We start from the raw sequence: 15,202 nt of genomic DNA, 5'->3' as shown, positions 1-15,202 counted from the left end.
TGCATTAGTGTTAAAATTACTGCCCAAAATATTTCGGCTCGCACCTCTAGCAAATCCAGCTCAAATCAAAGTGGTATATTTGTTATAAAGTTGTAATCCTTTGTGGAGAATATACGTTTAGTGTTGCACTAGAACGTGTTCCTTGTTCACAGTGGTTTTCACTCACCTGTAATGTTTTTCTGTGCCATAGGACAAGTTCAAGAAGTCCCAGAAACAGGTGAATGTTTTTACCAAGTTGCCAATCGGATCCACCCAAATCCAGACCGTCACTACTACCCAAACTCTGCATGAGGCCCCCAAAGGACCACTGAGACTGAACTGCCCCCAGTGTACCCGCAACATCACTTTTAAACCTGAACTCCTACAGATCAAGGTAACGTATGTGTGTGTGTGTGTGTGTGTGTGTGTGTTTTAAAATGGGAGTTCATTTTAGTGTGGGTTCTTATATTCCCAAGACAGACAGCCAGATTTTTACATACAGTGTTGCATAGGAATATTTTTTTTAATGCATTGATCTGGGTGACTGATGACTACAGATTTCAGTCTTTTTTTTTTAGTGGGCAGTATTTCTATTGATACAACAGGAAAGTAGATAGACACAGCAGAGAAAGGTACATAATGCCCCAAGAAAAAATCTGTTGGATAACAGAAACACCTGTTTGTATAATGTAGTACAGTTCAACAGCACCACAAACGGCAACCTTCAAAATTATCATAAAGTTGAATCAACACCTTCATGAAGGGAGTTTTTATTGCAGGACTTTTGTATTAGACTGTATTAGTTTTAGCTAGGTGTCCATAATAAACTGGCAACTGAATGTCTTTCCATCGTTGCCCATGATGTTTTCACAGTACACCAACCTTTATCAAGTTGGAGACAGGCATTCAGTGTCTGTCTTTAATATTAAAATATTAGAAAACAAGAACTAATAAACTAGAGAATTTAATCATATGAAGATTTTTTTGCACCTAAATGATGTGCTGGTGCACCTAAATGAGTGCAACCAATGTAAAAAGTTAGTCTGGAGCCCTGCATACTGACATTTCTGTGTACGGGTGATGTAATGTTTATACCTGTTTATACCTCTGTGTGTGCAGGACAAGGTAGTTTTCTTGTGTAGCGTGGACTGTGCTCATGAGTTCAAGAAAGACAACTATGTGACGAGCCTGTGTGAATACTGTAAGATCGAAAAGATCACCAGAGAGGCCAAGAGAATTAACAACCGAGACTGCTTCTTCTGCAGCGACGGTAAGGAGACCGATGGAAATGTATACATACGAAAAAAACACAATCACACACACACCATCAAAGCGTATCAATATTTATAGCACTGTGTGTCAAGTAGTTCTAGTCATAAATAAGAAACAAAAATGTATTAAAAAATGAATGAATTAATTAATTTAGATAAATTGTGAAAGTGTATAAGGGTTTAGAACATTATGATGGAAGTATCTGATGTCCATGCCCATGCTCTAGTATGTCTCATAAGTTGTTGCTCTAGGTCTCTAGTTTGATCCATCCATCCTCTGAATGCTCTAGGTCTCTAGTTTGATCCATCCATCCTCTGAATGCTCTAGGTCTCTAGTTTGTGGCTGTAACGTTTCATGTGGCTGTGATTATCCTAAAGGTCACCACAGGTCATTTTATACAGTAAGGTCAAGTTTAAAAACATGGTCTCACTATAATGAAATGGCTACTATGGGGACTAACATCATCACACATGAATACAGTTGGGCTCAGTGGATCCACAAGAGTCTCAGCTTTACAGTGATACCCAAGTTATGTAATTCCAAGACTGTTTATGAACCCCAGTATGCAGAAATATTCAAATACACCATTTTAGTATAGGCAAAAATAACACAATTATACTGCATGTAAAAAACAATGTGTGATTATCATAAAGTGGGCATGTCTGTAAAGGGTAGACTCGTTGGTACCCATAGAACCCATTTGTATTCACATATCTGGAGGTCAGAGGTCAAGGGACCCCTTTTGAAAATCGACATGCCAGTTTTTCCTCACCAAAATTTAGCACAACTTTGGAGCGTTGTTTAGCTTTCTTCCCGACAAGCTAGCATGACATGGTTTGGAACAAAACTTAGGTATTCATACGATACCAGCATCTTCACTCTAGCTTGAAATCTGAGCCTTTTACAGCCTCTGAAAGACAGAATTGCGGCCGGGCCGGCCAGCGTGCCATCAGCGTGTTAAGGGATTAAACTGCACACTTGTGTCTTTAAGGTGTGAAACTTATGCATAGTATCCCTGAGCCTCTCCTCTCTTTCCTCCCAGGCTGTAAGCTCCTCTTTAGACACGACCTGACTAAAAACTGGGGGAAGCACTGTCAATCCTGCGTCTACTGCCACAGTATGTCCAAGAAGCTGGTGACGGCACAGTACGGAGGCTCGACGGAGGAGTTCTGCTCTGAGGAGTGCAGGTCCAAATACACCATGCTCTTCTGCCATGTAAGCAAGCCTCAGTGCAGTTATTAAAACCACAGACTAAAAAAAAACAATGGTGATGATTATCTAAATGTTAACTCACTGTTTTCTCTCAGGTTGCAAAGTGTGACACCTGCGGCCACAAAGGGAAACTGAAGCAGAGTCTCCCCATGCTGGGAGAAGTCAAACACTTCTGTGATCTGAGTTGTCTGCTACAGTTCTGCTGTGATATAGTGACCACGCAGGGCGAGGTCATCAGAGGTGTGTGTTATTGTTGCCATTTCAAGTTCTATTTTCCTACATTGTGGTTTTTAATTCTGACTTCTTAACCCTTGTGAATCCCTTTTAAAACAGTTGCTCTGATGTGAAAAATTTGTGAAAACACTAGGGCTGGGACGATACACCCATCTCTCGATTCAATACTTGGGTATTACGATTTATTGCAAATTTTTTTTAACACTAGACAATGGGAAAAAGTTGACACACACACACATATATACATATCCCCCCCTGCAGCTCTGCAGGGGAGAGACGGGGGGGGGGGGGGGGGGGGGGGGGGGGGGATTAAGAGTTTTTTTCAACCATATTGTTGGTCTTTCTTACAGTCATTGTCAGGCATTATTATTTTTATTAAGTTTTTTCCAGCAATTCAAAAATCAAAGAATAAAGATATTTCCCTCACAAATTAGTGGTATTTGACATGTAATGTTTTGTACTTCTGGTGAATATAATATAATCCAATCAATCTTATTTCCATAGATGTATTTTGTACATACAGTTCCCTTTGTTAACACCTTATTTTGAAAACTGGACATAGTCACACGTGTATACTTCCTCTAACTTCTCCAAGGTGGTCTCTAGCTCTCCCGTCAGCTCCGTTCTCTTTATTCATCCATGGTCAGCTCCATCGGGGCCGTTTGAATACATTTAACATAAATGTCAGTATATGGGTGCTCTACAGTTGTAGTGTCAGCCCATTTGACCACGGAGATGAGAGTGGCGGCTGGTTCGACCACATGTTACCGCCATACGATAACGTTTCCTGTCCGTGACAGAGTTAGCATTCAGCTTTAGCCATATTTAGCTCTGCTTTTCCTGTCAATGTGTGAACCCCAAAGTGTTTCCATACTTTACTGGATGTGTAGTGTTTACCACGCTGGATTTAAACTGTGAGGGTGCAGGTCGTATCCATGCACACCCTCAGCCGTTTTCTACTTTGTTGTTTCGTCCGGCTGCGATTTGTTTTGGTTGACGGATATGCAACGGATTTTACGTCACGTTACTCAGACTACAACAATAAAAGCGGTAACTTTCTTCTACATCCGTGTAGACTCAAATGAAGCAAATATATATTGATTGTCGCATTAAAAAATCGATTTCAAAATCGTTAAAAAAAAATTGCGATACATAGGTGAATGGATTTTAACCCAGCGATGCTCCTAGTGGAGACCAGGAGAATAGCACGTATTTGCCTCATTGGACTAACGGGAGGAAATGGCTCAATCTGTGGAAAAATATTACAAACTACAATTTTGAAACCAGGGCTCTAGATTGAAAGCCTGATATAATAGAATGAATGATTTTATGATGTAATGGCCATGGGATAAAAAAATGTTGTTTTAATGGGTTTCAATGGGGATATTTTTGTCCTTAGGGGTCTGAGTGGCTGTATTCTGGCTACACAGTTTATTATAGACTCATTATATGAGCTGAGGTTGAACTTCCAAAATAAAAAAACCTCTCACCCTTGCCAAAATCTATGCCATATGCATTAACACAGCCAAAATGATCTGAAAATTAAAAAGCCAGAAATGTCTCTGGTGATGCACATGGGTCAAGTAAAATGTTCTGAAATCGATTGGTGATCTTGTTGGTGTTTTCTTGGATCTGCAGGTACAGGGGAGGCCACACCTGTCATTGCCAACGTCATCTCGCTTGCTTCCGACAGAGCTGCCCCGCAAGGTACACAACAACACACAAATACAGGCATTTATGGACTATATGTCAAACATAAGAGAGAAATACCTACTGTATGCTCATTCAGTCAGTTGACAGTGTTGATTGTGAAGGTTTCTTACTTTGTTTCCGCAGGCGCGGTCTTTCAAACAAAGAACTATGGACATGTAAGTTGTCATATGTTAAATCTATTTTATATACAGTAAAATTCAATTATATATATATATACAGGTGACAAATGAAAGGAAAACCATGCATAACTGAGTGGAGAAACCAAACAGGTGTAGATGTTTCCATACAGGTGTGCTCTATGATACAGTTAAGCAATCAAAGCAATGCAAATTTATTTGTGTAGCACCTTTTAACAACAAAGCAATTTAAAGTGCTTTACATGAGACAAAAAGATCAGATAAACACACAAAAGGCAGTACAAAAACAAAACCGAGGGTGAAAATAAGATTGAATAAAACAGATTAAACAGGAGAGTAAAACTTATAGTGCAGTGCAAGATAACGTTGAGGCAAAAGGATTCTGTGTGATGTGTCTAACAACACTGAGGAGGCACAGTTAAGCTCAGTTTTTGGATCAAGATGACGAGGAAAAGTGACGTGCTGTGGCCTGCACAGAAGATTTCAGCTCGTCAAATCTGCATCAATAAAACAATGAAACTTTGATTCACTATCAGTCTGTACACACTCATGTCTTTGGTGCAGTTGGTGCCTTTAGAGACTGCCATTTGTGAAGATCTCTGCTGTGGCTGCCATAAGCTCATTATTAGTCTATTATTTGATGTTTATTAATTCTGGAGTTGTTACTATTTATGTCCTTTGTCTGACCTTCAGATCAGTATTCAGACTGATCCTGGCCCCAAAATCCTGAAGAACAAGGCTGTTCTCTGCAGACCGCTAGTGCAGAACAAAGGGGTTTCCTGTCGAACACAGACAGTTGATGTCGGAGCACAGACAGGTAAAAGCAACACCCAGACAACAGTGTTTCTATGGTAACATCTCTCCTCTACAGTCGGACTAACAAGAAGAAGAATTCAAAAATAATTATTTGGCAAATGCTTTGGAAATGCAGTGTCCACTGCAAGCATATGTTTGATCAGTATTTTAATGGGAATTTCTTGTTGCCTATGCCCTTGTTTATATACACCGATCAGCCATAACATTAAGACCACTGACAGGTGAAGTGAGTAACATTGATTATATCGTTACAATGGCACCTGATAGTGGGGGGGATATATTAGACAGCAAGTGAACATTTTGAACTTTGTGTTGGAAGCAGAAAAAAATGGGCCAGCGTAAGGATGTGAGCGACTTTGACGAGGGCCAGATAGTGATGACTAGACGACTGGGTCAGAGCATCTCCAGAACTGCAGCTCTTGTGGGATGTTCCCGGTCTGCAGTGGTCAGGAGCTACCAAAAGTGGTCCAAGGAAGGTAAACCGGAGACAGGGTCAGACCCGAGGCTCCTTGATGCACGTGGGGAGCGAAGGCTGGCCCGTGTTTTCCGATCCAATAGAAGAGCTACTGGAGCTCAGATTGCTGATAAAGTTAATGCTGGTTCCAATAGAAAGGCGTACGTGCGTGCGTGTATATATAATGGTATTTTGTTAGATACTTCTGGCTCAACTGGTGAACATAATTAAAAAAAATTCCAACCATTTAGATTTCCTGTTTCTTATTGTGGTGGTACATATTCATTTTTCTTTTTTTCCCTTTGAAAACATCAAGCAAAATGTTGTTCTTTAGATTAGGGACCGATGATTCGCTACCAAGTTGATGTCAAAATTTGGAAAACGTGACGGTACTCGTTTTTCTACAGTACTGGAGATCAGGCCTCGAGACTAACAGCGTTTCCCTGATGATGCTACACTGTGAACAACCAATCTGTGTTGAAATCGGCAAGAGGGGGAACAAGTAACGTTAGTTGTTAGCAGCCGCTAACCTGCTTGGCTAAATACCGGAGCTGACAGCTAACGTTAGAGGAGGTTGCATTGAGTTACATTATGATGCTTTTAAGTTCTATCCAAAAATTTGTATTGGGCAAAGGTACATTTTAACGTTATCATGATGTATTCAAATGTAAGCTTGTAAAATTGTATATTTGGTGACAAACTCGAGGTGGATCATCAGGGATTAATAATACATTTACAAAAACTAGTATGCAAACGGTAATAAAGGGAGTGGATGTTGAAGTACATGGGATTTATTGTTTGTTTTTGTTTTTTACCATGGTAACGAATTGGAAATCAAGAGTCGCGGAATTTTACTGGTATTGGTATCGACTAATAAATTTCTGGTACGGCGACATCCCTTCTTTAGAGTCCACAATCATATCAGCACAATCTTTGAATGTGCTGACCCTTAAAGTTTGTATTCTATATTTACATATCTCGACTAAAGACTTGCTTATGTTGAAACATTTACTCAGTTGTACACCTTCACAATTATGGAACTTTTTTCTTTTCCCCCTCTCTATAGATGACATCTTCCCTAAAATCATGGTTGTTCCTGTCCCAGTGCCGGTGTATATTCCTGTACCCATGAACATGTACAGCCAGTGTACTCCTAGACCTGTGGGCCTGCCATTACCGGTATGTCAAACACTACTACCACCTCTGGTTCTTGATTCTCTGAAGTATGAAATCAGATCAAAAATGGATCATCTCATTATCATGATTACATGATGAAATACTGTACGTATATTAGACAACAGCATCCTCATCCTCCTCATTACAGACCCTCATAGGCTGTTGTATTCTTACTCTGTCTACCACAGGTGCCTATACCCATGTTCCTTCCTGTGACGATGGACAGCGCTGAACGCATTATGGAAACCATCCAGGAGATCAAGGAAAAGATCCCGTCTGACCCCTTCGAGGCAGAGCTCATCCTCATGGCTGAGATGGTTGCAGAACAAAATGAGAAGAATGAGAAAGAGGAGAGACCAAAGGAGAAAGTGGTGGAGAAAGAGAGAGGGAGACAAGAAGCAGCTGCTCCAGATGGTAAGAGAAACATTTTTAATGTTTTTTGTAACTGTTCAAGGAAACCATGAAAAGAAGAGAGGGAGTGGTTTAAAGGAAACCGGACAAACAATCATGATGAAGGTAAAACATATCCTAACCCTGTTTTTGGTTTCAGAATGAGAAAAAAATATTATGAAGAAACAGATTTCCTCTAACATGACATTGATTTAGCGGAAGAACTCAAAGAACATAAAACTGTCAGTTCGTCAGCATTCATTCCAGTGTATGGAAAAGAGAGTAAAACTGACCAGAGGACAGAAAACCCTGTATGTTTGTACAGTAGGGCTGTGCTGACCGACGCTCATGTCAACAACTGACAATTCAAGAGACATCGCTCTGATGCTTACCACATGTTTCAGAGGATTTTTGGTCAAAAGCAAAAGCCATAGAGGTGATTGGGGCGTTTGTGCGCATTAGGGGTGTCACGATTTTGATTCTTAATCGGAAATCTATCGAAATTCTCGACCATCGGAATTAATAGCAGGATTTTTGATTGTTATTTTTCTCTTCTTTTTTTCTGAAACCAATGATCTGTTGATCTTTACCAATCGAGAATCCATAGTCTAACAATGGCATGTTTGAATCGAATCGAATCGTGACCTTAAAATCAAAAGTCAAATGGAAATGTGGATTTGGAGAATCGTGACATTCCTAGTGCACATAAGGAGGCACACCCACGCTCTCTTAAGCAGCAATGTACAGCGTGCTAACCTCAAAAACCCAATTTATAGCTATCGTTGCTAGCTAGGCTCCTTACATGCTTGCTGATAACTTATTTGAAGAGTTAGAGATTGACAACGTTGTGTTAAGAACATCGATACCAGCAGACTAGCTGATCAGAGTTAACTTCAGTGCATCAGTTTTAGATCAATTTGTGCATAAGTGTTCATGATGCCAACCATTCGTGAACTCTGGGTTTTGATTCAGTGTTTGCACGGAGAGGCTATTTACAGCCTTTCACTCTTTCAACGTTACATCAAATGATTTCCCGCTTATTTAGTAGGTTTTTAATATCAGTAAAGTCTATTACACTAGATGACGAGTTCTTCTACTGTTTATTTCACAGACCACGGCAGTAACTACAGTGACGACTTGGACACAGACGACTTGGCCAGTTTCCTCAACAACTGGGAGGACCCCTCCACTGACGCAGGTCTCCAGTCTCCCAGTCGACCGTACGGCCAGGAGAAGCTCAACACCATTCTAGACATTCCTGTGGGTATGACCAATGAGCCTTACTCCGAACCTCCGCCTGCAGCTCCGCCTCCCATGGACATCGAAGCTGACTTCACTATCGGTGAGGAGATGAGATGTACACATCTATGTGCATGATGCAACAACATATTAGTTTTATCTCCACCTTGACCTGCAACGTGCGTGGGCGTATGTGTGTGTGCTGTTTCAGTACCCATCCTTACCTTGACCTGTGTTCAAAGAGTTTAGTTGAAATGTTGCATGTGTGATCAGCTTGATCTGATGTTTCATGTGGTGTCATTGCCAGAAACTCTGGAGAGGATGGCGCGGTTGAGAGAGCAGCCCCGGGGATCCCCAAGCCCTCCGCCTGACGCTCCACGACGACGACAAGCTCACAGGAAAGCCCGAGAAAAGAAGGTAACCGTCTAGATCTGATTGTACTTGCACAAAACTAATTTGTAGTTGGGACACTGGGCATACCTATCATGTGGCAGGTTGTCTCACCCCGACCATAACCATGATGCAACCTCCTCTCTCTCCTCTGCCTAAGGGTCGTAAGTCACAGCGGTCTTCTAAGGCAGCTGAAGCGTCGGCTCAAAAAGGCTCTGTCAGCAAGGCCATGACTGGAGACGTCCCAAAACTGAAGAGTCATTATGGAGTTGATGCCTGGAAGCGATGGATCCAGTGGAGGCAAACTCAACCCAACCTGGAGAAGCCTCGCTTCGGTTGTAAGTCTGGATGTACCGTAAATACCAATAAAGCCCACCTTGATAGTTCAATTACTTGATCCAAGATTAGGTACTTATTAGGGCTGTCAAAGTTAATGCAATAATAACACGTTAACGCAATCATGCGATTAATCGTGATTAAATGTTTGAATCGATTGACAGCCCTAATTAATAGTTTTGTGTAAAATGTGACTTTTTTTAACCTTTGATAATATGGACTCCTTTATGTCTTGATTCAGCTCGTCCCATGGAGTTGAAGGAGGATGTTCTTCGCTGTACCACTGCTGAGCTGAGCTACGGCCTCTGTTGCTTCATCACTGAGGTGAAACGACCCAATGGAGAGCCGTACTCCTCCGACAGTCTGTTCTACCTCTGCCTCGGCATTCAACAGGCAAGACACTTTTCTCTTTAAATGTGCACGTGGCACATATTCACAGTCATTAGTAGCCTACATCAATTCATTTGAATTAATTTACAAACCCCTGGACTTTAACCCTCTGAGACCCACAAAAGACCCAATTTAGTCTTTTTTAGGGAGGTCCAGGGGGTCTTTAGGGGGAGATAGCAGGTCAACAGTAGATGTCACATAGAAGTGGTGTACATCATCTGAAATCTGGGAGCCTGAAGATTAATCTGAGATGCAGCTGAGCACTGTGTGTCAAGTTGTTCTAGTCATAAATCAGAAATAAACATTAATTAATTAATTATTTAAAAGGAATTGTAAAAGTGTATAAGGATTTAGAACATTATGATAGAAGTATATGATGGTCATCCCCATGCTCTATTATGTCTCATAAGTTGTTGCCGCAATTTTTGGGTTGATATCATTTGTTACACAGGTTTGGTGCTAAATTTAACCATTTTTTACCACTGGAGAATTGATAAAAATGATCAATAACCCCTCCAAAATACCACATTAAGACACCAAGACCTTGAGGAACACCATAGAAGAAGCCATGCTGTGATTTGGTATCAAAAACAGAACAGAGCGTCAGTAGTTTTCAATAATATCTTCTAATACTGTGCACATATCGCCAAGTATGATTTTAGTTTTCATGTAGTTTTTGTATGTAAAATTGCAGCAGTGAACATGACACACTGCGGTGACCGCCACACACACACTGCCTTCTCCAGTCACCAGCCTACGTGACCTGCCACCTTTGGAAACTCCCTAGAAACTATTAAGCTAACTGTTTTCGATCCAAAACAAAGACTGATTTAGCAACTGCATGGCTTATTTCTCGCATAAAATGTTTTCAAAAACACATTTGGGTGAACTATTTTCCTGACATAAGAGGAGAAAGTTTCCAAACGAGCCGCCTTGTTAGTTCCGGTTTGGAAGGCCAATGAGGAAACTCCAACACTCGGCTGACCAATCCTGTAACTTCATCACTCAGTCAGTGACAGACTTTTGTGTTTTTGGGGCTGGCCCTCTGCGGTCCAGCCAAAAAGACGTGCATCAGCTAATATGCTAAAGTGAAATGAATGACAGCTACTCTCGTTATTGGCATTGCTTGTTATGACTGTGTTACCTTCTGTCTCTCTGCAGTACCTGTTTGAGAACGGTCGTGTGGAGAACATATTCATGGATCGGTTCTACAACAAGTTCTCCACTGAGTTCAATAATATGCTGAGAGGGTTCAAACCCTCAATCACAGCAAATGGTGAGTTAAACATTTGCAATTTGATTCTGTCAATATTTCAGTTTGTCTTCTTGTCAGTCCGTTTTACACCAACAAACCCACATTTGACCAGATTTCTAACAGGTCTCTCCCTCCTTCTCTCTGCAGGTTATATCCATTCCCGTGTGGAGGAGGAGTTTCTGTGGGACTGTAAACAGTTGGGGGCGTACTCCCCCATCGTCCTCCTCAACACCCTGCTCTTCTTCTGCTGCAAGTACTTTGGCTTCACCACGGTGGAGCAGCACCGCCAGCTGTCTTTCGCCCACGTCATGCGCTGCACTAAAACCAACCAGAACAACACCAAGACCACCTTCCTGCGCTTCTACCCGCCAATATCCATAAACGAGGCTGAGTCAGGTACCAGTATGGCTGAGGGTCAAAGTGAAGTACCTATTTGTTCCGTACCAACATGTTGTTATAACATATTTTAGGATATTAATACAAGGGCTGTCAAAGTTAATTGGATGATAATGTTTTAACGCAAATTCGTTTTAATGGCACTAAGTTGTTAAACGCATTAACACAACTGCGGGAAATAATTTGGATCGTATCCAACGACTGCACTGTATGAATTGCCTTCAAGAGCCGCCACCGTATTGAAAGCGTACCAGAAAGCGAAAGCAGTGGGGAGTCGGGACAGACTATGACAGTTGCGCTCATTAGACTTTTTGACTCCACTCAGCAGTCACAGTCACCTCGGGGTGACAGCGCATTATTTTGACCAGCAGTGGGAACTTCGGTCGCTGCCAGGTCCTACACACTTGTTCCTTTAAACACACTGCAGACAGTATTATTTTCTGTAAAAGTAAAGTAAATTCTCACCAGGGATATTTCATTTCTTTATCTGTGTCTATTATTTGGTGTGTTAAAGCTGGGGTTGGTAATCTTGAGAAACTAGAAAGAATACGCTAGATTTAAAAAAAAAAAAAAAGCAGCACTAGATCCAAAAGTCCCTAAATCTAGCGAGAAAGTCAACAAGTCTGCAACACTGACAGTCCGTCCCTTCAGGTCTCCCTCCAAAGCCACTCCCCCAAAATTATCATTATGAACACAAACATATCATAATGAACGTAAACAATGAAACATGGCTGTCAAGCTAGCCACTTGTGAAAGACGCAAAGAGTGCACGCCGGCAGGCAGGCGGGCTGATAGGTATACAGGCAGGTAGCCCGTCCAGTCATTTCATTCGGCCCGAATGAAATGATTACCATTTTTTTTCTCATTTTTTTGTCGGATTTATTGATTTGATTTGATGAGAATTTCAACAAATACAACAAAAAATGGTTTTGAAGAAGTCTACCAACCCTAGCTTTAAAATATTTAATCAAGTGCAAGCTTATTAAACAGTGCGACTGCTACACCAGGCAGTAGAGTAGAAGTCACAGAAATATGAGCTTCTATGTTGTTGCACCGTACATTCACATAACAGGAAAGCACCTTAGTGTTAGTCCAAAAGTAGTTTTCATTTACAGTGTTTTTAACCAGCAGTTCAGTGTTAAATTGTGCTTCCACTAAAGTTAACTGTGAAATGTTTTCATAGTAAAAATGGTGTAAATGTGTTTGTCCCCTCTTCAGATCCAGAGGTTCCTGCGAAGAAGCGTAAGGAGGAGGAGAGTAAAGAGGATATTCTGGAGATGATGGAGAACATAGAGAACCCTCTCCGATGTCCAGTCAGACTCTACGAGTTCTACCTCTCCAAGTGGTAAGTTTAGTACCACACTGAACTACTTGTAGTGACCAAGTGTTCATATGGGCACCTGACTGTTGTTTAAAGACCAACTTGAAAAATAGTGAAACTATCCTTTTAATGCAGTGGTTCCCAACCTGGGGTCCGGGCTGCCCTTAGGGGGGTGGCAAAGATCACAGGGGGTGCGCCAGGATTTGTCTGCTCTGAGGTTGTCAAAATTAGATTTACTCATGTATAACTAAAATCATAATAACACACTTACTGCTTAATTTATACAACAGTCTGTATCTAAAACTATTAAAAAAGATCATTTTTAACCTAGCAAAATCTAACAACATATTCTGCTTCAATCCATATTTGTTGGCGTTTAGCCTTTCAAAAACAACATTTTTCACTGCGGTCAAAAACCTATGCTTTCCCGCTTGACGCAGACAAACGGGGGGGGGGGGGGGGGGGTCTAGCAGCAATCTTACAACGCCATAAATTAACTTTATTTAACCACAATAACAAAAAATCTATTTTGGCTCTAATGCCATCATAGTAAATTAATGAAGTCATTACAAACAAATATTATGTATCTGCAGTCGCTTGGCGAATTCGTCAAGAAGTTATCACTTTATTTATGTTGACGAAATGTTCTATTCATTAAAGAAAATTGATTTAATAAAAAAAAAGATTAAATCATTTAATACACTGAATCACTTTATTCAATTTGAGGATTTTGTTTGAGGAGAGGGGGGCTCAGCTTTTCATAGATACAAGTAGGGGGCGCTTAAAGGATAATAGGTTGGGAACCACTGCTTTAATGTGTGTCTAATGTTTACATTGCTAAGAATTTAAATCTGTTGACCGTCTTGCCCAGCCAAATTACTTTATGGTGTTTCAGTCAAAGACAAAAGTGAAAACTTAGTGCTGCATGTTGGTCTCCTTTATCCTTTGGTCACCACGTTGACATTAACAACTGTCTTCCATCCAGCTCGGAGTCAGTCAAGCAGCGCACCAACCTGTTCTACCTTCACCCCGAGCGCTGCTGCGTCCCCAACAGCCCCCTGTGGTTCTCCTCCTCCCCTTTGGACGACAGCGCCATGGAGGGCATGCTCATCCGCATCCTCACCGTCAGAGAGCTGCATCTTCGGACCAGCGGAGGTACGGAGCAGAAGACACCCGATGATCCACCATTTATACCTGACGAGGAGGAAGACGGGGATTCAGAGTGATTGGGAGCAGAAGTGACCTTTCATCGGCGTAGCAGCTTGTGGTGTAAATGTTTGTAGATAAACTGAAATGTTCATTTAAACATGGCCCAATAAACAGAAATGGACAGAATACATCTCTCACATGTGTAACTATAATGTGCAGAAGTGAAAAGAAAGTCATACTTCCTAAACCACATGCTCTGTAGGTGGGACTTTGGAAGTGAGATACAAGACTCAGCTCAGCATTCAGACTGTTAACTACTGCTCCGCAGGACACATAGCTGTTGGATAATGCTACTTTTTTTTCCTTCCATGTTGATTCCTACAATTATTGTGCAAATTGGATTTAAGTTTGTTTTTTTGTCCTTGTTTGAAAGACCTACAATGAAAAGACAAACTGAAAACAGCTTTGTGATGTAGAAGTAAATCACAAATCATCTTGTTGAGTGACAAATCTGCAGTATAGTTTGATTTTCAACAATGCATCAATGCCATGATTTGGTGTCAGTCGAAGAGCACATGCTTATTTCCAGGCCCAACATTTTTTGTACCCTGAGGATTGTTGGAAAGTCATTCTCCGAAATCTAGGAAATACACTTCCTAACAGGAATTCCTGGAATAGGAAATCACAGATTTGATTATACCAAAGTGTGACATGAGAGGTTTCTTTTCCTTATATCTGCTGGTATAATCAATGTTCCAGAGTCTTCTCCAACTTGCCATGGTAAAATGTAAAGACTTAATTATCAGATAATCTGATTTTGAAAGGTCTGGTCACTTGATTGTGAGATTACAGAGTGACATTGTATTCTTATCTTAAACGTTAAATGAATAATCAAACTGTTTTCTATATTTCCTTTTGCCCCATCAATAGAAATGGACAGACTTTGATCACCAGTGTCCAAATGATGGGATTAAAACATGTTTTGGGAATTGATTTGAATACGTTTAAGAAAATTCTGTCTTTAAATTTACCACTGATTAAAAAAGGCTGGCAACTTTCATGGTATTTGGACAAAACACAATTTTTTTCCTTTTTTGGGCCAACTTTCATCCAAGCATCCACTAGACATTAACTTTTTGCATAACCATAACCCTGGTGTAAAATACAAAAGAAATACTGTCCCTTCATGTATATCTTGGTTATATTAACCCCCAGTCCTTTAAGTATGGCTGCCAATGTTCTGAGTATTTTCTATTGTATGTTGTTTTTGAATAAAAACATTTCAAACGTAGTTGTTTTATGAGAACAGTAAGGGGTTTAAGTTATTGACACGTGTGAGCTTG

General features: G+C 40.8%; 1 protein-coding gene across 4 annotated transcripts in view; it reads left to right on the top strand.

Moving 5' to 3' along the window:
- Positions 1-15,150, top strand: part of LOC119503242 (zinc finger MYM-type protein 4-like) — a 38,608-nt gene extending 23,458 nt beyond the window's left edge. For all 4 annotated transcript variants that reach the window (XM_037794917.1, XM_037794916.1, XM_037794918.1 and 1 more), the window contains exons 11-27: positions 191-373; positions 1,099-1,249; positions 2,294-2,466; positions 2,559-2,703; positions 4,336-4,404; positions 4,534-4,565; positions 5,241-5,364; positions 6,884-6,996; positions 7,182-7,407; positions 8,495-8,725; positions 8,930-9,039; positions 9,173-9,350; positions 9,590-9,741; positions 10,900-11,014; positions 11,141-11,389; positions 12,608-12,734; positions 13,696-15,150. In XM_037794917.1, coding sequence (XP_037650845.1) covers positions 191-373; positions 1,099-1,249; positions 2,294-2,466; positions 2,559-2,703; positions 4,336-4,404; positions 4,534-4,565; positions 5,241-5,364; positions 6,884-6,996; positions 7,182-7,407; positions 8,495-8,725; positions 8,930-9,039; positions 9,173-9,350; positions 9,590-9,741; positions 10,900-11,014; positions 11,141-11,389; positions 12,608-12,734; positions 13,696-13,936 — 2,619 coding nt within the window. In that variant the 3' untranslated portion in view covers positions 13,937-15,150. The remainder of the gene's footprint in view (positions 1-190; positions 374-1,098; positions 1,250-2,293; positions 2,467-2,558; positions 2,704-4,335; positions 4,405-4,533; positions 4,566-5,240; positions 5,365-6,883; positions 6,997-7,181; positions 7,408-8,494; positions 8,726-8,929; positions 9,040-9,172; positions 9,351-9,589; positions 9,742-10,899; positions 11,015-11,140; positions 11,390-12,607; positions 12,735-13,695) is intronic.
- The last annotated feature ends 52 nt before the right edge of the window (positions 15,151-15,202 follow it).

Source organism: Sebastes umbrosus, chromosome 15 (genome assembly GCF_015220745.1).
Source record: "Sebastes umbrosus isolate fSebUmb1 chromosome 15, fSebUmb1.pri, whole genome shotgun sequence".
In the NCBI taxonomy this organism is placed as follows: domain Eukaryota; kingdom Metazoa; phylum Chordata; class Actinopteri; order Perciformes; family Sebastidae; genus Sebastes; species Sebastes umbrosus.
This window is presented reverse-complemented; position numbering and strand designations above follow the sequence as displayed.